Source organism: Aspergillus affinis (assembly GCF_023601865.1).
Source record: "Aspergillus affinis strain CMG 70 chromosome Unknown NODE_71_length_185320_cov_88_639011, whole genome shotgun sequence".
Lineage (NCBI taxonomy): Eukaryota > Fungi > Ascomycota > Eurotiomycetes > Eurotiales > Aspergillaceae > Aspergillus > Aspergillus affinis.
In genome coordinates, this window is record NW_026515852.1 from 149,600 (window position 1) to 171,166 (window position 21,567).

General features: G+C 47.1%; 9 protein-coding genes across 9 annotated transcripts; 6 read left to right on the forward strand and 3 right to left on the reverse strand.

Annotated features, from left to right (window-relative positions):
• Positions 1 to 1,645: 1,645 nt before the first annotated feature.
• On the forward strand, positions 1,646 to 3,412 carry KD926_009800 (putative COP9 subunit 3; the record flags this gene model as incomplete). The annotated part of the gene is made up of 5 exons (XM_053102283.1): positions 1,646 to 1,807; positions 1,897 to 2,133; positions 2,183 to 2,635; positions 2,693 to 2,845; positions 2,918 to 3,412. 5 exons carry the CDS (start codon positions 1,646 to 1,648, stop codon positions 3,410 to 3,412), a joined length of 1,500 nt encoding a protein of 499 aa, XP_052954240.1.
• Positions 3,413 to 3,755: 343 nt separating this feature from the next.
• Positions 3,756 to 4,892, forward strand: KD926_009801 (uncharacterized protein; the record flags this gene model as incomplete). The annotated part of the gene is made up of 3 exons (XM_053102284.1): positions 3,756 to 3,846; positions 4,429 to 4,585; positions 4,634 to 4,892. The coding sequence occupies 3 exons, from the start codon at positions 3,756 to 3,758 to the stop codon at positions 4,890 to 4,892; spliced, it is 507 nt and encodes a 168-aa protein (XP_052954241.1).
• Positions 4,893 to 5,309: 417 nt separating this feature from the next.
• KD926_009802 (putative nuclear pore complex subunit Nup133) lies at positions 5,310 to 9,552 on the reverse strand (the record flags this gene model as incomplete). The annotated part of the gene is made up of 4 exons (XM_053102286.1): positions 5,310 to 5,656; positions 5,706 to 9,029; positions 9,082 to 9,151; positions 9,226 to 9,552. The coding sequence occupies 4 exons, from the start codon at positions 9,550 to 9,552 to the stop codon at positions 5,310 to 5,312; spliced, it is 4,068 nt and encodes a 1,355-aa protein (XP_052954242.1).
• A 1,031-nt stretch (positions 9,553 to 10,583) lies between these two features.
• On the forward strand, positions 10,584 to 11,459 carry KD926_009803 (ACP S-malonyltransferase; the record flags this gene model as incomplete). The annotated part of the gene is made up of 1 exon (XM_053102287.1): positions 10,584 to 11,459. The coding sequence occupies one exon, from the start codon at positions 10,584 to 10,586 to the stop codon at positions 11,457 to 11,459; it is 876 nt and encodes a 291-aa protein (XP_052954243.1).
• Positions 11,460 to 11,888: 429 nt separating this feature from the next.
• Positions 11,889 to 12,933, reverse strand: KD926_009804 (uncharacterized protein; the record flags this gene model as incomplete). Its single annotated transcript, XM_053102288.1, has 3 exons — positions 11,889 to 12,077; positions 12,148 to 12,444; positions 12,775 to 12,933. The coding sequence occupies 3 exons, from the start codon at positions 12,931 to 12,933 to the stop codon at positions 11,889 to 11,891; spliced, it is 645 nt and encodes a 214-aa protein (XP_052954244.1).
• A 44-nt stretch (positions 12,934 to 12,977) lies between these two features.
• Positions 12,978 to 13,855, forward strand: KD926_009805 (NuoB/complex I 20 kDa subunit family protein; the record flags this gene model as incomplete). The annotated part of the gene is made up of 4 exons (XM_053102289.1): positions 12,978 to 13,020; positions 13,093 to 13,282; positions 13,345 to 13,700; positions 13,761 to 13,855. 4 exons carry the CDS (start codon positions 12,978 to 12,980, stop codon positions 13,853 to 13,855), a joined length of 684 nt encoding a protein of 227 aa, XP_052954245.1.
• An 859-nt stretch (positions 13,856 to 14,714) lies between these two features.
• KD926_009806 (rRNA-processing protein MPP10) lies at positions 14,715 to 16,856 on the forward strand (the record flags this gene model as incomplete). Its single annotated transcript, XM_053102290.1, has 1 exon — positions 14,715 to 16,856. One exon carries the CDS (start codon positions 14,715 to 14,717, stop codon positions 16,854 to 16,856), a length of 2,142 nt encoding a protein of 713 aa, XP_052954246.1.
• A 1,326-nt stretch (positions 16,857 to 18,182) lies between these two features.
• KD926_009807 (uncharacterized protein) lies at positions 18,183 to 18,982 on the reverse strand (the record flags this gene model as incomplete). Its single annotated transcript, XM_053102291.1, has 2 exons — positions 18,183 to 18,660; positions 18,726 to 18,982. The coding sequence occupies 2 exons, from the start codon at positions 18,980 to 18,982 to the stop codon at positions 18,183 to 18,185; spliced, it is 735 nt and encodes a 244-aa protein (XP_052954247.1).
• Positions 18,983 to 19,681: 699 nt separating this feature from the next.
• Positions 19,682 to 20,288, forward strand: KD926_009808 (DUF1761 domain-containing protein; the record flags this gene model as incomplete). Its single annotated transcript, XM_053102292.1, has 3 exons — positions 19,682 to 19,697; positions 19,776 to 20,080; positions 20,154 to 20,288. The coding sequence occupies 3 exons, from the start codon at positions 19,682 to 19,684 to the stop codon at positions 20,286 to 20,288; spliced, it is 456 nt and encodes a 151-aa protein (XP_052954248.1).
• Between the last annotated feature and the right edge of the window lie 1,279 nt (positions 20,289 to 21,567).

Sequence of the window (21,567 nt, forward strand, 5' to 3'; positions counted from 1 at the left end):
TATTTTTAGCTCATTTTCAGTTCGTAAAACCTTTATTTCTTGTTGAAGAAGAAGGTTCGTATTTATTCCCATTTGCGCAGCTTTTTCAAGATGTTGAATATGAGAGGCTAGACTGCTAGAAAGTGTTCTTTTCTTTTGAAGACTTATTTGTAGCCTTTGAACCTTACGACCAATCTGGCGAGGGTTCTGAGGTGTTTGAAAAGCTGATGATATTGAGCTTTCAGTAAGTAATGGTAGTATTAATGTGCAAAGTTAAAAGGTAATTTTTTCAAGAACTCAGTCTTGATCAAGTAATTTAAGACCTGGTCCTGCAAAATCATTGCATATATTTTTTTGAGTAAAGACTTCTTCACGTGCAGAAGGATATAGGTATAGAAAATCTCCCTTGTTAATATGGTTATTTCCAGCCGCTATTATCTCTTCAACTAGTTTTCCGTATGCGCATTTAAGCGATCCAAAAATACCAACATCAAGTGGCTGAAAAAGATAAGATGTATGCGGAGGCGGCGTACAAAGACAGATAATTGCATTCTCTCTTCAGAAAGTATCAAATTTTGCAGATTAATGACTTGAATGACCGTCAAGAATAAGCAACCGTTTTGCACCAGTTGAATGGAACTTAGAAAAAGGATTAAACACTTGCGTTAACCACTTTAGGCCTATTTCGTCTGTTGTCCAGCCATTGGTACTGTTGGTAAGCCTCCAATCTAGAGAAAGATTAGATTCTTGATACTACGGAGCCTGGTATTCTTTCCCTTTTAAGATAACCACTGGTAATATAGCAATTCCCTTAGAACTCACACATTCAATAATTGTCACCCATTCGCGATTGCTTTGGATGACTCTTCGAGGTCTTTCACTGCGCTCCACTGCAGTAATAACCTTAGAGGTTGTACAGAATCCTATTGCAAAGCCAGTCTCATCAAAGTTCCAGATATCATCTTCATGTATGCCATGTTCTTGAATAGCTTCGCGTATAGTCTCAAACCATGGCTTTATTATCTTTGGATCCCCTTGATTTGCCCGCTGATATGAAATTCTTCGATTGTATCTTGTACGTAGCTCAGGGCGGCGTTTAATAAATGAATAGGCCCAGTTGACTCTAAGAACTGCAGTCGGATCTTGTGTATACTCGCGAAGTAGAGTCTGCGCCATTCCACGTAGGAATCAGGGTCGAATTGAAAAGCCTCGTTTATCTGCATCTAGCAGTCCCTTAACAAGGACTTCTTCTTCAAGAGCTGATAATTTATGGCCACTAGCGCGTGTTTCTGATCGTGATTGAATTCCATTGAGCCGATCAAGGAATGTGGTCTTTGGCACTCCAAATACTGCTGCAGCCTTTGATTTTGAACGAATTTTTTTGTTATTGTACGCAATGATTGCCATTTGAATTCGATTTTCTTGAGATAATGGCATTTTGAGAAATGGTGGTGATTAAATGACGCGTTGAAATATTGAAATATGATTATTGGGAAGTTGCGGGGAAAGTGGACGGGACGACCGTGTGGACGGCTCGGCCGTGGATTACGTTAGCACTCTATCATCCATTATCATCACACCCCCCAAGCTGCCTAATTCCTAGAATCTTTTCCCACACTAGCCTTCCCAAGCAAACAGATACTCAATCAAGTAACACATAAAAAGGATGGCCGAACTTCTCACCCGACTGACATCCGTGTCATCGCATTCTCACACCTTAGCTAGCAGCGAGAAAGCTCGGAACAACCAAATAAATGATCTGATTACATTTCTCAAGCACCCCAGCAACACATCTGCTATCGCATCGTCCAGTGACTATATCTTGAATGTAAGCTGCCCCTCCAGGCCAATGCAACGAAAAGAAGAAGAAAAAGAATTGTATACCATGGGGGAATTGTGGGCTTATCTGGTTTTCAGAACTTGGACCCTTCCCAGCATAGCTTGTCTTACCTATGCGTCCTCCACTTGCACGTGCAATCGATTCAAAGAAAGACCAAAACAATTATACCTAGCGAACTCTTGCCTGGCGGTACGCTATGGTTGAATGCCGTTCATTTCTTACGACACTTTGATCCCATCCAAATCCGCTATGCGGGCCTGGAGTGGCGCCAGCTTATCGAGCTCGTCGCCGAAGCCGCAGAGGTACAATCCAAGGTAGGTAGGTTGTGGATGTAATTGACTTGCGGCTACTGACTTCATAAAGCCACATTTCGCCGTGTTGGTCATCAGAGACTCCATTTCCCGGCTTGGTATATCCAATACATTCACATCAGTCCATCTTTTGTTTGTTAGACTATCTCTTCTTGCGAAAATGTACACGCATGCGCTACCGATCCTTGATCGACAAGTGTGTCATTTTCCCAATCCCTCCAACCAAGGCTATCAGCAGTACCGCCATTTGATTCTCTGCACGGAGCACGAGCAAAATACAGCCTTCATCTCCGAAGCATCCGGGTTTTCGGCCAAGCTGGCATATCGAGACCACCTGAGTTATTTCCTCTATGGCGCTATGGTATATATTGTACTCAAAGATTGGGACAAGGCGATTCACTGGTTGAGTATAGTCATTTCCTCTCCTGTCACAGGACCCGTTAGCAAGATCATGGTGGAGGCATACAAGAAATGGCTTCTAGTTAATTTGCTGGCAAATGGAAAGGTATCATCTAAGCAGTCTTTTTTGTTGTCATTGACTAATCATGGTTTATCACTTCAGCTGGCATCAGCCCCATCAGTAGCCTCTTCACACGTGATGAGAGTTTACGAAGCCCTGGCCAAGCCATACATGTCGTTGGCGGAAGCCTTCGAAAAGTGTGATTTTGAAAAACTCTCCAGAGAAGTCGAACTGGGTCGCTCCATTTGGCAAATAGTACGTTCTCTCTATTCCGTCTAGTAGAAACAGGTTGGCGGAAAAACCGTCAACATGCTAAACAGTTTTTAGGACAACAATACGGGTCTTGTAGCACAGCTGGTTTCCGCCTTTGATGAATTTATAATTCTGAAATTAGGCAGAACGTTTTCTGCTCTCAAGATGTCCGATGTAGCCTGGCATCGATTTAGCACTGGGAAGCTTTCCTCAAGGGAAACCGAGAACTACGTGGCATCACTTGTGATGTCGGGGCGTGTCGGTGCCGTCCTGGTTCATCTCAGAGACCAGTCAAACCCCACGATGCTTCGTTTTGCCTCCAAGAGGGGGCAGTCTCTCTACTGGGAACGCCATCTACAGGCAAAGTTAAGATGGGAAAGCCACTTGGTGAAAACTATTGCGGGTGGAATTGACCATGGCAAAGCAGAGCTAGGCTTTAGCAACGAGTTTTTCCAATTCTTGCATAAGAATCAAAGAAGTGCTGATACCCCGGCGAGGGTTTCATTTGTTGCTGAAAATGAAGCCGATCATATTCATGGTGATGAGGACATTATGGACGACCTGCATTAACCGGCTATACCTACTGAATATCGTTATGGCTCATGACATTATGCGTAACGTGATCATCATTTCATAGCATAGGAAGACTGGTACTTTTGATGGTAACCTGACAGAGCGGGCGCTCCGCGGTAATCATTGAGGCTGAAGTTACTGTACGCAGTTAAATAAAGGTAAGCATTGGCTCTCTAGATATAAATAGTCGCGAATAACGGTTCAAATGCGTCTGTTGTAGTCAACCCCATCTTGAGCCCAGGCCTTAGGTACTAGTGAGCTTACCGCAAGGCCGGGCCAGGTCCTACCCCGCAGTCCTTGCCCGCATGATGTCACCTGCAGCTTACTGATAAAGAAATCGATGCCGCAGCCTTTAACCATTCCATCCACCTTGCTTTCATACTCGTGGAAAGCTGTTACTATTCCCAATACCCCGGCTACTAGCGGACATTGTGAGTATAAATTATATCTTTCACATAAGCACCTCAGTCTCTGTTCTACAAATTATGTCCTCACTCGTGGCCCTTCAATACCTGATCAGTAATAACCGGATTTTGTCGATATGCCATTGTAGGGCATTGGCTACTCCTCAGCAGCGCGGAGCTACTCATTGATTTACTGATTGGATTTCATTTGTTCTGATTCTTAAAATGAAGACGTGCATACGACCCAAGAATTCAATCCACTCCTCATACCCCACACTTTGTACACTTGTAGGTACCCGGTGTCTCCCGCCAAGGCATGCACGAAAATGTCGTCTCTTTAGCTGGCTCTCCCTGCCAATCGATTGATCAAGAAGCTCCCTGACCTTGTTTTTCATCCACGTTGCTCGATTAATCTCTTGAGATGCTTCTGCTCATTTCCCTCGATGTGCAACTCTCATTAACAAGGCCGTTGCTTAGGTTTTGGGGACACATCACGCAGAGCTTCTTCGCTAGCCCCTGGAGCAATATTGACAAGTAAATATTACCACAATGGCGCGGAATAATGCCCGGGGCAGCAGATCTAATCTTCGAACATACTAACAGGCCCAGTGACACGCTCTCACAAGGCCAATGACCGAGATCGTTCCCTGGCCAATGGTGTATCGGCTACATCCCACGAGCAACTTTCCCGGTTCTTTACCAAATCAGGGCCAGTTGACACCGATCCCCGGAAGACCAAGAAGAACGGCGGGGGAAAGAGAAACTGGTAAGCTTCTGACTTCTCAAACAATATCCCCCCTAATGCAAATCATAGGGGTCGTTCTGGCGACGAAGTTCAAGACTATGACTACACTTTCACGAACGCTCGACGCCACTCGAATAGTAGTACCCAAGACATTGGGGAATTCATAACAAAATTTGAAACCACTGAAATGGAGCCGGCCTTTGGAGCACCATTGCACAAACCTTTGGATGTCACTAGCATTGCAGAAGGGAGCGCTACTAGCAAAACTCGGGGGGCCGGTAGTAGTAGTAACGGGGACTGTGGGATCCGCAAATCGTCGAGCAATTAGGTCGAGATGATGTTCAGCCTTCTTTAGCATCTCCACGAATATAAATTAGGCCAGTTCAATGAGTCTGATTTATCGGTTGTCAGCCCACAAACTGCAGATCATAAAACCACCATAGTTATTTACCACTGCTCTAGTCCGCCTAGTTGCCTGGGACATTTTGAACCTATCTAGATGTAGGTTGGCTCTCGAAAGAACCTCATCAAGAATTCATTTGACATGGTTCCCTAACGCGGAAGAAATAACATGTAGTTACCAACTACCCAACCCAAATTTCCCTAGATAAACCGGTACATACATACATAAACACACATTGATTGGGTAGGGTTTCTTGTTCTATTCCCGTAGACGGTTGGACGTGATTCAAAAACCTCAAATATTAAGTCAAAGAAAAGTTGTCAGGAGCCGAGGTTGGGAGAATTAAAGCCAACTTATACGCGACTTTTCGCCCACCGATTCCGGTGACCGTGGTGAGGATTGTTCAATCTGCCCTTGGTGATTATTGGACCCATTTTCGATACTTGTTGTGTTCATCGTTGGTCCAGCGTTTTCAGCAAATGCAACAAGATGATTGAACCAAAACTCAAGCTTCCCGCTCTCAATGCTCTGAGTCAAGTTCTCGTTCTCCCTTTCCAGATCACGGCCAATTCTACTGCGCTGCTCAAGGGGAAACCGGGAAACGAGGTGGTCCAAATGCGACTCCGTTAGTGACACATCACGAGGAGAAGTGGGCACAAAGAGCGAAACGTTGTTGTCTTCGTTTTGTCCTTTGGTATTGTCAGTCGATGTACGTTCCTTTGAAGCAGCAGTACTTACTATCTTTTAGGCATAAGTCGAGGGTACGGAAAAGCGTTGAATTATAGAGAAAAGACTCAAATTCACGATCCACTTCCTGCACGGCCTGACCTGTAACTGACCAATTGTCTTTCAGCATGCATCTTCGCCATACCAGCTTTTGCAACGCCGCATTATAGAGGGGGTCGCGTTGGCCGTAGGGACTGAGTCGAATAGCACGCAAAGCCAGATAGAATTCCTTTCCTGCAAATTCGCTTTGATCGAGTTCGGTATCGCCAGTGGAATCCATCAACGTCAAAAAGTCGACCAATCGCTCGACACCGACGACCTGCCTGCTGACTATTCGAGTCAAAGCCTCCCGTAGAATCTCATGGAGCGATGGTCTGTCCTCAGCAGTTGATTTGCCGAAATGACCCATGGCCAGATCGATTTCAGCCTTGTGGTCTATCGCGCCTTGCAATACTGGGGCAATGTAGGCATGGATGACTTCCTGGACTGCATCGATTTCGGCAAGGTCTTCGAGACGCCGGATATCGTGATGAAGAGCTGGGTTGTCTGTGCAATTGTCCTCCTCCCATGATGCCAACTTGGCAAGCTTGGAGAAAGATAGTTGGGCTCGATGGCTCCAGATGTCTGACTCCTGCTCAATAGCCAGGTTCTCCAATGACCGAGCAGCGACGTCAAAATTATGTTCGCCAAGCACATCATTAATCCAGCCTAACCGCGAATAAGCTGGATATTTATGTAAGAACCTAGTCACAAAAGTTTGAAATTTGGTCATCGCGAACAATACTCCAGGCTGACCCATTGATATTTGTCGTGAAAAGAAGGCATCTGCCCATGATTCCCCAAACTTCTCAAAATATAAGCTGATCTTCCTGCTAAGGTCTTCCGACTCGCTACCCGGAGCAGCAACGGCGAAGGTGTTTCCTGGTAAAGTTTGTTGGACATTCCGGCTTTTGGTCTGATCTTGTAACTCGATTATGAGTTCTACCAAAGCCCCCATGTCTCGAAATTTCTCCGCCATAGCGATAGCATCTTCCAGTTGTCCAATACCCGCCAACTTGAACAATTGCCATTTTCGTTGCTTGACAAGTGCTTGCTCCGTAGTGATGCTCTCTTCAAGCAACTTGGGGTCTTCTTGAGCGTTAAGCCACCGGACCCGTTCACTGTACATTTGGCCGAGAACCTGAAGTTTCCTTGCACAATTTCTCGCGATTCGTCTGATTGTTTGGTATTCGGGGGCTTCAACAGTCGAACTTGGTTTTTGGATCCAGAGCCTGCAGCTGTCAAGTTCCAAATCTAACAGGTGACCAGTTTCAACGCAGCTAATGATCTTTGAGGTCCAGAACTCTGGGAGATCCTTGTAGCCGGTAATCAAAACTCCATCTTCTAGATAACCGTCTCCAATGCCGTACTGATTGGCGTGCTCATCTCGGTATTGAAAAGCGGTCTCTAACACGGCCAAGGAGAGCTCGCTAGCCTCATATATTTTCTCAGCCATCATGCGTCCTTGTCTGGTAGATTGTCCTTTTTGGGGCTTGATAGCGTTGTATATCCATGGAACAATGTGTTCCATTCGAGAGGTATCGTATAGTAACCAGCTGCGCACTGGATCGATATCATCGCCTGACTTATCAATGCACGTTTTGAATTTATCGCTCATGATGCCGATGACGTGACTGAGGAATGTTGGACCGGAAGTTTTACTTTTCCTAGCATTTTCTTCCCATCTCCACAGAGCCCTTTGGGCCGCGAGTTTCTCTGCGCCCCACAGTAGCTCCCACCAAGTTCGCCGGTCAACTGTCAAATTTAGCTCCATTAGAAGCGACGCCAGATCAGTAAGCGCCTTCGCTCGAGACCTCAAGTTCTGATCCATAGATATTGCCGTTGTGGGTACAAATCTCGAAGTGGAGTGCAGTATCTCCGAGCAGATTTCCAGTGTAGCCTGCTCTATTTCAATGGGGGGGAAGGCCAGGTCGCTCTTTCTATTCAGACTCAAAGGATTGCCTAGCATTGTCCCGTAGAATATGGCTTGCTCGATTTTTTCCTTGGCGGAGACACCAGCACTTTCGGCAGTGCTCTCTGTCATCGGACGCGGGAAGGCAGAGATCCGAATAAGGCCAAAATCCCGGACCATTACGAGACAGGCAGGGGGTGAGCTCTCGGTACTTTGGTGTTCGGCGCAACAACCCAAGATCTCGTAGCCTTTGCCTGAGCGAAAAGTGAGCGAATCATATGAAACTCGCGGTTTTTCATCGGCATTGATGGATAAGTGGGACCCAGCAACTGGGCTCTTCATGTGTTTCAATGATGCAAGTATGACTGAGTGTCCTATCATGATGAATGCGGTATCTCCAGGGTGGGGGACTAGCAGCTTAGGCTTGATATTATCCAAACCGGTAGAAACGCTGTATAGATCGATGGAGGTGACGAAATCAATGCGGACTTCTTCTGATAAATCAACCTGTACCAGAGAAACACTGTTGTGTTTCGACTCAGGGAGTGCTAGAACCAAGAGGATTTGGCAGGCCCCTGGGATCTCGACTGGCGAACAATTTGTGTCGTTCTTCACGGGCCGGAGTGCAAAGTCTAAGATCCGAATATTGGAATCCTCGCTAATTGCCATATCATGCACCCTGAAAAACTGGTTCAGGTGGTTCTTTATGTCGAACTGTTTTCTGAGGATGCTCCCATTATTCCAATGTGTATCCCAGATCTCGATGACACCGGATGAGGTGGCAATTATGACATCGCGTTGACCTCGCTGATGAGATTGACTTGCCCGAATAGCCGCTAGATCTTTCTTCCAAAAGCCGCTTCCAAGCGCATTTTTGATCCCCCCCAAAAAGCTACTGGCGCGGCTGTTTGACGTGTTCCGGAGGAAGTTGACGCTCACCATGGGCCTGCCCTGGGGGTCTCGCACGGTTATGTGTGCGACACGCCCGGTAGAAAATGTAGCCAAGACCCCAGAAGGCTCGCAGCTAATCAAATTCGTAGCATACTCGCCATAAGACAGATTGTTTATCTGAGCCTGGATCCCTGTTTGTTTCTGTCTCTGCAACCCCAAAGACGCTGCACTGGCAACGGTTTCCCAGTAAACAATTTTTCCACTGTGAGGCACGATGACCATCAGACCAGGAATACCGTTCGTCGCGGCAGATAAAAGTACTCCTAGAGGAACTGTTTCTGCAGAATCCTTGTGTGCGTCAGGTATTGAAACCGAGAAAACATCGGCGGGTGAAGGCGACGAGGCGGCAATTGCATAGGGCCAAATTGTTGCATGGGAGTTTGTCATAGCCAATCCATACCCCAGACTGATTCCAGCAAAACATGTCAAAGGTCCTTTACGATCTTGTTAACGAGAGCCATATAGAGCGCGCGGTTTTTCACGTACCGGGTTGCGAATTGCGGAGCTGATCAGGTAGTGTAGGAAGTTGTGAAACTGTATAGAAATCTGTTTTTGACTGTCGTCCCGAGGAATTAGCAAAGCGGCTCCCAGGGTACTGACTTGAGAGGGCAAGGGACAGGTGTAACAGACCAGTACAATAGTAGCGTCAAGTTTATTAACTTCTTTCTCAATCTTCTGTATGCTCCTGATTGGTATCGCTTTCGGACTGGAGGAAGAATCGACAGCGAATGCTGCGCGTTCGTCCGAAGTTGAGTGAATTGGATATTCTGAAGACTCGTCAGAACTATGCTGGCCCAGTTGGTTTTCTGATGATGCCCCGGAATCTCCATTCCGTAAAGCAGAGCGCTGTCTTTTAGCACTCGGTGGCTTGACGGAATCATCAGAACCTGTGCGCTGACGCCGTCGAGGGTTGCGCAGGGGGCCCGTAGACGTAACTGCTGTTTTTGGTACAAACATCGTCGCAATCAATCGAGTATATGCGGAGGGCGACGTTCAACGTGGGACTATTTAATTCATTTGGGTTGAAGGCTGAAAGCCAGAGCAACTTGCGTTGGCAACCAGTGTCGAGTTTACCATTCACTCGTGCTGTTTGAGTTGGGTATTTCGTTTGGGCATAATCTAGTGTAAATAGATAAGTGAAAACGGGGAAAGGAAAACAAAATAGCTGCTCTTTTCCCAAGGCGGTGAGCTCGACCTAGCGTGACGATAATATTGCCGTTGTAGACCTTTCCGACAACATCCTTCCTTACAATGAATTACTTCCTGCTCTGGCATCATACTGGCGTCAGAAAGCTGCCCGTTCTCTCTACGAAGTCTTGTGTTTATTTTTTTCATTTATTCAACTCTTTTCTTCTCCTAAAAAAAAGATGCATCCCAAGAAAACCTCAGTGATTGGCATGGAATGCTCAGGTCTTGTATCTGTCACGTGATGTCATCGTCAGCATTGCCGAACGGCCCTGCTGGTATCCACCGTGTAGCTAGCTTATCCTCGGCTTTGTCAAACATTCATGAATAGCAATGTTGGTATACCGATCCTTGCCCATCGATAAAGAGGTCTAAGGAAACTCCAGAGGCTGGCGAAACCCAAAATGCTACCGGCCCTTTGCAAATCGAAGACCGGGTTACATGTCCAAACTGTGCTATACTATCCTCGCTCAAAATGCCGGCCAAGACTTGAACCCGCGAGGTGCTACAAGCAGTTCTATACATCCTCGCCTAAAAAGCAACTGCGAACGGCCCTTTTCTTCCCTGGTCTGAATAATCTTTGCTGCTTTGCCTTTCGAGTCTCATTACCACTGACAGTTTCTTGGTAAGGTCACGGGGTACAACGGGTAGGAATGGTTGCCTCTTGGGCTCATGACTTCCCATACATCACCGAAAGATTTCTCAGTGAGATGGATGCAATCCTAGGGTTTGGGCTATCTCGTCTTATCTCAGAGGGGCCCAACTCGGAGCTTAATAAAACTGAAAATTCACAGCCTGCCATAATGGCGACATCGATCTTGATCCTTCGAATCTTAGAGGAGCATTTCGATTTTGACACCAAGTCTCGCGTTGATGTTACCCTTGGACATAGTCTAGGAGAGTTTTCAGCCCTTGTTGCTGGGGGCTACCTTGGTTTTGGCGATGCTTTGAGAATCGTTCGCAGAAGGGCCGAAATAATGGCTCAGTGCACTCGATATGCCGTCGAACAGTCTGGTGAAACATATGGTATGGTGGCGTTGATTTGCGAGCCGGATCATCTGGACGAGCTGCTATCAGTTATTCATGGATTTCTTGATCTCTCATCGCTTGGTTCGAAAGACGATTCGAGCTCCCACGTGCCGCCTATTGAACATGTGATGATCGCAAATATTAACTCCAGAAACCAAATAGTGCTCAGTGGCAGTTTGGAAAGAATTAGAACTCTTCTCATCCAGCTTCGCCAATTTGGAGGTCATGATCCTCGTGCTGTGAGATTGAACAGTGAAAGCCCCTTTCACAGTCCCATCATGGCACCCGCTGCCGAATACATGAGGAGTGCCTTGGATCATACTACAATTAATTTCCCTGCGTTTATGCCGTGTGTATCGAACGTTTCCGGTCGTCCTTTCGCCTCTAGAGAGCAGCTCAAGTTGCTGCTGTCCCAGCAATGCGTTGAGACAGTGAGATGGTGGGAGAGTATTAGGTTTCTAGATCAGGAGGAAGGAGTCAAGCGATGGGTCGGCCTAGGTCCTGGCAAGGTTGGTAGGAACCTGGTAGGGAAAGGCGTCGGCAAGGTTGTCGCGCAGGGAGGCGGTGTTTGGGCCATTTGCGATCCCCATGAGCTCGAGAAGATTATGGTTGCCCTGGAGCAAACGGAGGCTAATCTTATGGGCGACTAAACGTACCCACGCAAGTTCTTTGCTTTACACACTTATTGGATTAGGATTATTTCCCCTCATCCTCTCTCTCTTTCTTGCATTTGATTTGCTTTCATATCCGCATGACACCGTTCAACAGAGATTTCAGCGCTATCTTACTACATCACCATTGGATAGTTTTATACATTGGCTGTTTTCTGTATTGCCTCACTTTGCAGCATAGCAGATTCATATGTGCTATATTGGGCAGTGAAATAATCCGGCACATAATCCCGCTCGCACATCTGATGCCGGTTTATGTCCTATTAATTTCATCGAAGATCAACGTCGGCTTTTCAGGCATGAGTAGTATCCTCAAAGTACGGAGTACTAGGATCTATTTCGGAAATAAAGGGAACTGAGGATTAGACCTTCGTTCCTGCCATCAACACTGCGCCAAAGCAGCTTGGTTCACAGTAAAGCCGCACCTGGCACCCAGGAGTTGCCAATGCGCTTTACTTCAGAGATGAATTTAGAATTGGTTATTGGTAAGGAATCTGAGGCCGGGGTAGTCATTTTCACTGCGTGGCCATGGCCATCTGGGGAGTAGAACGGATTCTGTATAAGTTGTATATATGCCATTTGTAAAGCTCGAAAGACCTAGAAAATCCTGGCGTTAGTTTGAAAGTCCCCGAGGCTTTTCTGGACGGACGAACAACAGTACACGTACCGGCCTCAGATCCGATTCCTTCACACCATTCGCGGAAGAGACTTTGTGGCCTTCGTTATTAGAAGACACTGCCTGTCCGATCAAGTCGACCACCACGAGCAGCTTCACTCCGGTCGTAGTAAGCCAGCCATATGCTGCTAATCGCTCATCCACAGCGTGTAACAGGCCTAGGTCCTGATCAACCGAGGTTTGCTTCTGACGTATCTCGAATACATCAAGGCACGAGTTCAACAGAAACGAGAACTCAACGCTAGAATCGACGTAAGGTGGGAAGAGGGAGGTGTGGAGAGGGTTGTCCTTCAAGGTTACCGTTAGCATAGACCTTTAGATTCGTCAAGGAGGAGCGCACAGCTTTTCCAATTACACTGATGCAGGCAATTCTTGGCCCGGAAGACCTGAGTGCCTCCATCGTGAAGGATTGTTGATTATACTCAGCCATTCGTCCAGTTGTCGCCGGTTACGTAGTACGGACCATCCCCCTTACTAGACACTACTAGCGGCCAATGATGCAGCTTTGAATTTCTCTTATGATTTCAACTTTAACTGTTTGTTACCGAAACCCCGGCATTACGGTATCAAACACCGCTGGGGTCCCTGTTCATGCCCGTTAACCGCCAATTCAAATACCAAATCCGTAACACCCGGAACAACCGGTTCCACATACGACCGGGAGCCTCGACGAAATGAATCCATCCATGCCTTCTGCTGCCCATATCTCTCCCTCACTTGGCTTGATATCTGGTAGCCACCATTGATTCCTGAGCCACCATTGAACCCATCCTCCATCTGATATTAGTGAAATTCAACGCCTTGATCCACCAACTTTCGAAATGTCATTCCTCAACAAACGCGCCCTTTCGGGCGCGCTTCATGGTAAGCATCTTGGTTTTTGCCTCTTCGTTTTTTTCTTAACCCATGGGCGTCTGGTTTGCTCACACTGGGTAGCGCGACCAGGCTTCTTAAACACACCTCGGGCTCACACTGTCGCTATGCTTTCAACCTCTTCCACTAAATCAGCGACGGCGCTTGAGCGACAAGGCCAATCCGGCCAATCTCTGTCTGCATCTGGAAAGGTACGGAAGGAAGTGCCTTTGCCGAGCCAGGAGAAGAAGGAGGGGGCGATGCAATATGTCTTGTTGGTGACCCCATCATTCATGAAATGTAAATAGTCCCGACCTGTGCTAATCCTATGCGCAGGACCACGCTTGATCAGGTGGCCAACTGGGCGCGTCAGAGCTCTCTCTGGCCCATGACCTTTGGACTTGCATGCTGTGCCATCGAAATGATGCACTTATCCACGCCGAGATACGATCAAGATCGATTAGGTATCATTTTCAGAGCCTCCCCTCGACAGTCAGACGTCATGATTGTCGCCGGCACCTTGACCAACAAAATGGCTCCTGCTCTGCGACAAGTTTATGATCAGATGCCCGACCCTCGTTGGGTTGTCAGCATGGGAAGCTGCGCAAACGGCGGCGGGTACTACCATTACAGCTACTCCGTTGTCCGCGGATGTGACAGGATTGTGCCTGTCGATGTCTATGTGCCTGGATGTTCGTTCACCCCTGGTCATTTACCACCCCTCGTACAGTGTTTGCTAATGTTTGTCGAAGGCCCACCTACATCTGAGGCACTGATGTATGGAATCTTTCAGCTTCAAAAGAAGATGAGGCATACAAGAATCACGCGCATGTGGTACAGACGTTGATTTTCTGAGGCGGACTCCATGAATGTTAGAATAGGGGCCCCTGGCTGGAAACCAGACAAGGTACGTGATGTGTACTTAAAATTACTGTGCTGTTCTTTGGTGGAAACGGTGTACTTATTACTCAATTGCAACCTTTGCGACTTTGGACCAACTTCTGGATGTCACACAATTTCAAGTTTTATCTGATTCTCAGTTACCTACCTACCCTAGTTGCTTTCGTGTTGCTATGTCATAGTTTCCCCTGCCAATTTCCACACAACGGTTTCATCCCGAAGGAGGCCCCTTCCCCCGATCTCTCTTGAGAATACCTCTCTCTTTAAGAGTTAAACACTGACCCAGAACGTAGCAAATACTCTAATTTGCAAGAAAGACAAGACCCCGGATCTATTGGGTTGGACGACATCTAGAAGAGAGTTGCTATACTACCAAGGCTTTGCCATGATTGTGCGACAACTTGCTACCAGGACGATATCCAAGGTAGAGAAGGGTACAGGCTCACCTAGCGACATTGAATTCAATGGTGGGTGCAACCCAGGGATTGTCTATGTAGGCTGCTTTGTTGCCGATGGACTTTTCTGCACAGTATATCGTAATTTCTTTATCTGCAATCTGATAGGGCGCCATTGGACTGTATCATCCGTATCTCCACACCGCCTGCTAGATATGTATTAGCCTTGTGCCTAAGCAAACTAGGACGGCTCATTTTTTGGCTAGTTTTTTTTTTTTTTTTTTTTTTTTTTTTGACCTCCCGGGAATATTCCAGAGCCGTATCATTTGGACAGCAACCTGCCCTTTTTCTGCTGTTTCACTCCATGTGTTTTTGGGGCCGGTCTTAAGTTACTGCTGTTTTCATCCCAAAATGAGCCACAGTAAACACTTTCTTGACCATGCCCCCGATTCTCCTAGTTCGGGGGACTGGAATTTTGCTACCAATTCCGCGTTGTCTGCGCCATGGACCTTTCTTCATCCAACAAACAAACTTCACACTCAATCGGTGGCCCTTTCCAAATACATAATCGATGCGCTCGCTTCTTCTGTTTGCGCCTCACAAAGCGCCCGTTTTCAAAACAATAGGAAACGCAAGAGACTGGGATTTGCCCAAGAACACGACAATCACGTTTTGCAGCTTAAACAACTATACGTGGAGGGATTTTCTTCCGATCAGATATGGGAGCAGGCCTTGAGAATTCTCCAGTCCTCCAGTGAAGAAATTGAGCATGATTATACGCGGAACGTGTCCTTGCACCATGCACAAATTCCTGCAAACCGTTCCGATGACATGAAACTTGAAACCGACGAATGGCCAATCGGTGGCTCGAACACCCCTCTTGAAGATGATACAGATCAATCGAGTGATGGTTCCGAAGAAGCCGGCACAGAATCTGTAGTGGGTTCTGATGCGCTATCGCACTCAGATTCAGAGCCCAAAGGCATGGACGACAGGTCGGACGATGGTAATTCTGAAGATGGGGGTGATAAAAGCCACGACAGCCATGGTCAAGATACATACACGCAAGATCGTTTCAATCTTAACGACGGCTTTTTTTCAATCGATGATTTCAACAGACAATCGGAGGTATTCGAGAAACAGGATGCCAGGGGTGGAGCGGATGATGATTCTGATAGTGATGAGGAAGATATTAACTGGCATTCTAACCCGCTGGCCTCTGCAAGCTCAGTCGCAAACCCCAAACCCCTTTCCCGTGATACCGGCTCCGACAATGAAAGTTCGAATGAAGAGAGCGATGAAGAAGGGCCCACATTTGATAACATGGGAGTTCATCATGAGCTGAGCTCAGAGGGCGGCAGCGATGCTGGTGGCGCAGATGATAATGGCTGGGTCGACACGAGTGATATCAAATATTCCGACTTCTTCGCGCCGCCTCCCCGTAAAGCCACCGGCAAGATATCCCGCCCCTTACCAAAAACACAACCTCGCGAAACAGATGTCGACAACGATATAGATCGTGCGATGGCCGATGTTCGCCGCGATTTATTTGACGACGAAGGTTCGGCTGACGAAATGGATGCCTCTGATAACGCTTCGGGCGAACCCCAAGGCCAACGTTCGACTCATGAGAAACGGCGCGCGCAGATTGCCGATGAGATTCGACGCCTGGAAGCCGCCAATGTTGCCAAGAAAGAATGGATGCTTGGGGGTGAGGCTAGAGCGGTTGAAAGGCCTGTGAACTCTCTCATCGAGGAGGATATGGAATTTGAACGAGTTGGAAAGCCGGTGCCGATAGTCACTGCGGAAGTCTCGGAGGACATCGAGGAGCTCGTCAAACGTCGAATTCTTGCGCTAGAATTCGACGAGATCATTCGTCGACACCCTGGCATTTCAGATGCACGAGATGCACGGAGAGCGCGGTTTGAGTTGGATGATGCTAAACCCCAGCAGAGTCTTGCCGAGCTTTATGAAACAGACCATCTTCGTGCCACGGACCCGAATTACGTTGATCCAAAAGATCAGAAATTGGTGCGAGAGCATACGGAGATCACTAATCTATGGAAGGAAGTAGGCTCCCAACTGGACACCCTCTCAAACTGGCACTATAAACCCAAGGCTCCTCAGCCAAGCATAAACGTGGTTGCTGATGTGGCAACAATTACCATGGAGGATGCGCGACCAACAGCATCCAGCACTGTTAATGATACGGTTACTCTGGCGCCACAAGAAATTTACAAACCCGGCGATAATGGCAATGCTGCCGGTGAAAGGGTTCTGAAGAACGGGGCATCGGTATCCAAGGAAGAGATGACGCGGGAAGAGAAGGCTAGGCTTCGGCGCCAGAATAAGAAGCAAAAGAAGTCCGGAATTGACCACTCAAAGCAGACATCTGGGAAAGCGGCCGAGAAACAACAAGTCGTGTCTGATTTGAGAAAAGGCGGCGTTAAAGTTATTGGGAAGCAGGGTGAGGTCACTGACATTCAGGGTAACAGAGTTTCAGAGATGAGCGCTGGAGGCCGTGAAAAAGGTGCAGATATCTTGAAACTATAGGGACCGGTGGACGATGCAGAGGTTTTTGATGAAACGGCCATGGTGAAAATTTTGTTTTGTACAGACCATAGCATTCGTTCGTTGAACAACGGACGCGGAAAACAATGACTGTCTATTCTTCCATAGACGACCGGCTTTGACGTCGGGGATGTGCAGACCTCTGTGCTCGTAGAGACTTGTAGCTGTATATAAATATCTGCTAGACTCCGTTCCTCAACACTAGGATGTGCCAGTTTTGCAACTCGATCCAGGACTGTGTCTGGTCATAAGCTACGACACGTATTCAGCTAACAGAATACGTCCACTTTAAGCAATTTCACACCCAAAGTGATATGTTGCTTAACCATCAAGTCGCCAGTTTTGAGTGGTCCTGGATCGACATCAGGTGGAGTGGCCATGCTAAATCTGAATTATAATAGTCCTATTCTCATCCGTCCAGCCACTAACTTGTTGTTACCATAGATTTGAGCCGGAACATCGTAGGGATAAACTTCAGCCGGACAGCTCAAGGTGAGTGCAAGTCCTGAAATATTTGTACGAATCGATATTGGACACGGGAGTGATACCAGAAGTCCCAGGCGTTAATACTGGCCTCCCGCACTGGACAAACAAGTGTATGGCATGGGGGACATCTCACTCATTCACTTTTTACAAGGCCAGGCAGCGATTGTCGCCAATATTCCTGAGTGGCACCAGCGACGTAGACAGAGTCGCATGTGACAGGGAAATGCACCGTCATTCTGGCACAGAATCCGACTGAAGCCTAGAACCATTGTATGTACCAAAGAATTTCGATAGCCACCGCCACCTGAAGGAACCACGAATGGCCATTCGCAGCATAATTATAGTCAGTCTCCCCGCTGTTTTGTGCCTTTGCGGCCTATGTTCTCATGCTGGAGTTATAGATCTGTATTGGGGCCTGTCTACTGTGTAGTAGAATCGGCGAATTATCTTGTGATAAACAACACCTTCGTTTACACTGATAATTTGTTTCTGGAGATCCTTCGTCAGGTGGAAGGTACGATGCTGGGGCTTCAAGTATAACGGGGTATAGTTCTCTTCTGTTTATGTTCCTTATGACGAACAATGAATGTAACGATCTTTAGTTAGTGAAGAGGTAGTCGTTCGAATCAAGTATTTTCATCAATGAGTTTCAACAAGTTCCCAACACATGGTCGGATTATATCCCAGAGCACAACCTTTCTGTTTGGTCCGCTTGAGACAATCTTTTTTTTTTCGCTGGGAACTTGCGCACATAACCCTATTGCGGCGGGCACAAGAGTTGGGCTATGCTGTCTTTTCCACTGACCTTGCTATGGCCTTCCCTCACTCCGATGGCCTTCCCTCACTCTGCCTGGGGCGTATGGAGAAGATAGATATATTTTCTCGCGCGTACGTTTCGGCATCGGGGTCATCGGAGACGATTTCCACCTCGAATACCTTTCTAGCTATTTTCATGAAGCGAAGATCGGCGCGTCTGCGTCTCTTAAAACAGAAATAGCAAACGGATTCCGGGCCTAGCAGATCCCTCAATGTCGAAATCAGCAGGGGGAAAGCCGGTTCAAAGTAAACACAATCAGCCGCAAGTATGACGGCCGGGTGCCTTGGAATAAGATCTGGAATGGGCTCTCCCCAGTTCAGCACTCCCGCGACAACGGTTGAGGTCAGGTTGTTGATCTTAATATTCGTTTCCATCAAGGGGAACATAGGCGCTTGGTCCGTAATGTATAGAGGGGGGTTGTCGATGTTGCAACCACGTGCAACTGCAAGCCCCACCAGTCCGCCGCCGGCTCCCAGTTCAATTCTGATCGGGACGGTTAGAGCAAAGCCGGACAGGGAAGAGAAGCAAAGGATCCGGGTCCTACTGACATGGTTTTGTTCGAAAGATCCGAGCGGTGCTGTCGGAGTAGATACTTCGCAAGCACCATACCGGCCGGCCACAGCTGGCCCCCGCATCCTTCTTTGAGATCCTCCTTGAGGATTAAGGGTTCCGCCAAAAGACCGTCAAAAGAGACGGTGTTTTGTTCGGCCGCTTTAAGGTCCCGCATGGGAACAAGGGATTCGCTGACCTCAAAGTCATCGTTTAGACCGTCCAGAGATGAACGGTGATCGTCAGGCTGTTCCATGGCCTGTTCCTTTTGAACCGGTGGTGGGGATGGGCTTGCTGCGGGATGGGCCGATCTTGGGCGGACACAGAAAAGAAATATTGGATCAATCAATGTTGAGTGGCAAAGTAGACAATTGAGCAGACATGAGCCTTCGGGTAAGAACCAAAAGGGGAGGGGAAGGGACAGCACTAAATGCGGACTGGTGGTTAGAGTGACCCATTGCAAAATTTGCTCTAGCCTGGGGGTTTCTTTGGCGCCGAATTCCCGGAGGGTCGACGATAGAAGAGGGGCGTGGAAGATGATCTCCAGAGATTGTACTCCGTATTGTAGTTACTAATCATACCTGTACTAAGCTAGGTGATCTGCGCTACCCTAGTACTATCTTCAATAAGGTCTAACAGTCACTAACCAGGGGGGAAACAAGGCATAAAGTACATACGAGTTCCTACTTTGTGCCTCTCTACCTACTTTGTGTCTGCCATAGTTGACGTCATTCCTGGTCACTCCCCGCGATAGTTAACCTCTCCATACTCCGGAGTGCATCCTCCGTTGGTAGAGACGGTGTCTTTTAATCATAGATACGTCACCTCGTGTCCCATGATGACACCACATCTGAACTGATTTATAAAAACCATCATGTCACCAGTCTGCTAGGTAGTTTACAACCTTCAATAACTCAATTAAGCATCTCTCAACTTTCCTTGCCAATCCTCGAAAATGACTACTCTCCACTGTAAGTGCTGGCTTGCGCTTGACTTATCACTATACTGTTCTAGCGTTGGAGCGGACAGATGCTGAGAAGAGGAATTAGATCTACCTCCGGTGAAGCCGTCGGCCATCGTACTTGGTACCTTCTTCACCCATACCGCTTCTTTGGGTATACTTGCACCGGTGTTTGGGGACACCTACCACCGGGCGCAAGCCGCCAATTCTAAAGAGGAATTCTTCAAATCGAAGGAGGCTGCTGGTGCCGCAGCTGCCTGGGGTAGTTCCCTGGCTGGAAGTGCCGTGCAGACTTACGGGGTGGCAGCTTTGATCAATGCCACTGGGACCTTGAGTTACAAGGGTGCCGCGTATCTGGGTGGATTGGTTTTCATGGCAAGCGCTGCTCCTGGTGTACGTTGTCTCTAACCCTCTCCTCCCCCATCTCCTTCGTAAGACATGCTGACATGCTCTTCTTTGGAAACAGTTCATCAGCCAGGTATTTGCGGAGAAGAGACCCTTGGATACGGTTGCCGTGGGAGCTGTGAGTAGAGTGTTTGAAACAGTTGGCCTGAGTTTGTTCTTGACATGGTGGGGCACGCGCACAAATCCATTTGATTAAGCGTCCCAAAGAGAAGTATTCGTGCGCCTCGAATTATCTTGTATAGCTTGGTTTCATAATACGTAAACAATGTACATCGCGATATAACGTGAAAACGTATTGCCCGAGCGACCGAATTGACCGAGCGGCCCCACTAAAAACCTATCTCAAAAAATAACATATCTTGTTTACCACAATAATCATGCCCCCCCAACGGTCTGATCGAAAAAAAAAACTAATAGAGCAGGAGGGCCGTCTTCTATTAGCTATAAAAGCTATAAAAGATGGTAAATATTCCTCTGCTGCAGCTGCTGCGCGGTCTTTTGATCTACCAGTCTCAACTTTAAAGGCCCGCCTTAATGGGCGTCAAGCTGCTTCTGAAAAACGACACAATCGCTTTATTTTTTCTGAAATTGAAGAGCAATCGATTAAAAAATGGCTATTGGATATGGATACCAGAGGTGCTGCTCTTACACTGCCTATGTTGAAAGATATGGCCAATTTGCTCCTTCATGCCCAAAAAATAATTCCCTCTACTGTTGGTAGAGATTGGGCATCTCACTTTGTTAAACGACATCCAGATTTGTCTACACGATTATCTCGAAAATACGACTATCAAAGGGCTCTTTCAGAGGACCCTCGAATTATCAAACCATGGTTTGATTTGGTCCAAAATACCATTGAAAAGTGGGGTATCACTTCGGATGATATTTTCAACTTTGATAAGTCTGGTTTTGCTATAGAAATTGGTACTACACAAAGGATTATTACTTCAGCTGAATACTATAGAAAAAGAGCTCTCTTACAAGCTAGAAATCGTGAATGGGTCACTTCAATTGAGTGTATTAGAGCTGATGGAAGTGTCCATCCTCCTCTCTTCATTTTTAAGGGGAAATTGTTTCCTGAACATCTACGCATCCCCCTTGATTTAAATCAACCTGGATCTCGTCTGACAGTGAGCAAAAATGGCTGAACTACCAATGAAATTGGTTCATGGTGGTTGAAATCTCATTTCATCCCAAATATCAAGAAAAGAGTAGGAAAATACTGTCTCTTAGTCCTTGATAGTCATGGGAGTCATTTAACCCCTGAATTTGATCGAATTTGTAAAAAAAATGATATCATTGCGATCTGTATGCCTTCTCATGCCTCTCATCTTCTACAACCTTTAGATGTGGGTTGTTTTTCGGTTTTAAAGAGGCTTTATGGAGAAGCGGTTTCAACCATGATACGGAATGGAGTCAATTCTATTGATAAAAAAGATTTCCTTGAATTAATTGCAGAAGCAAGAAAGGGAGCT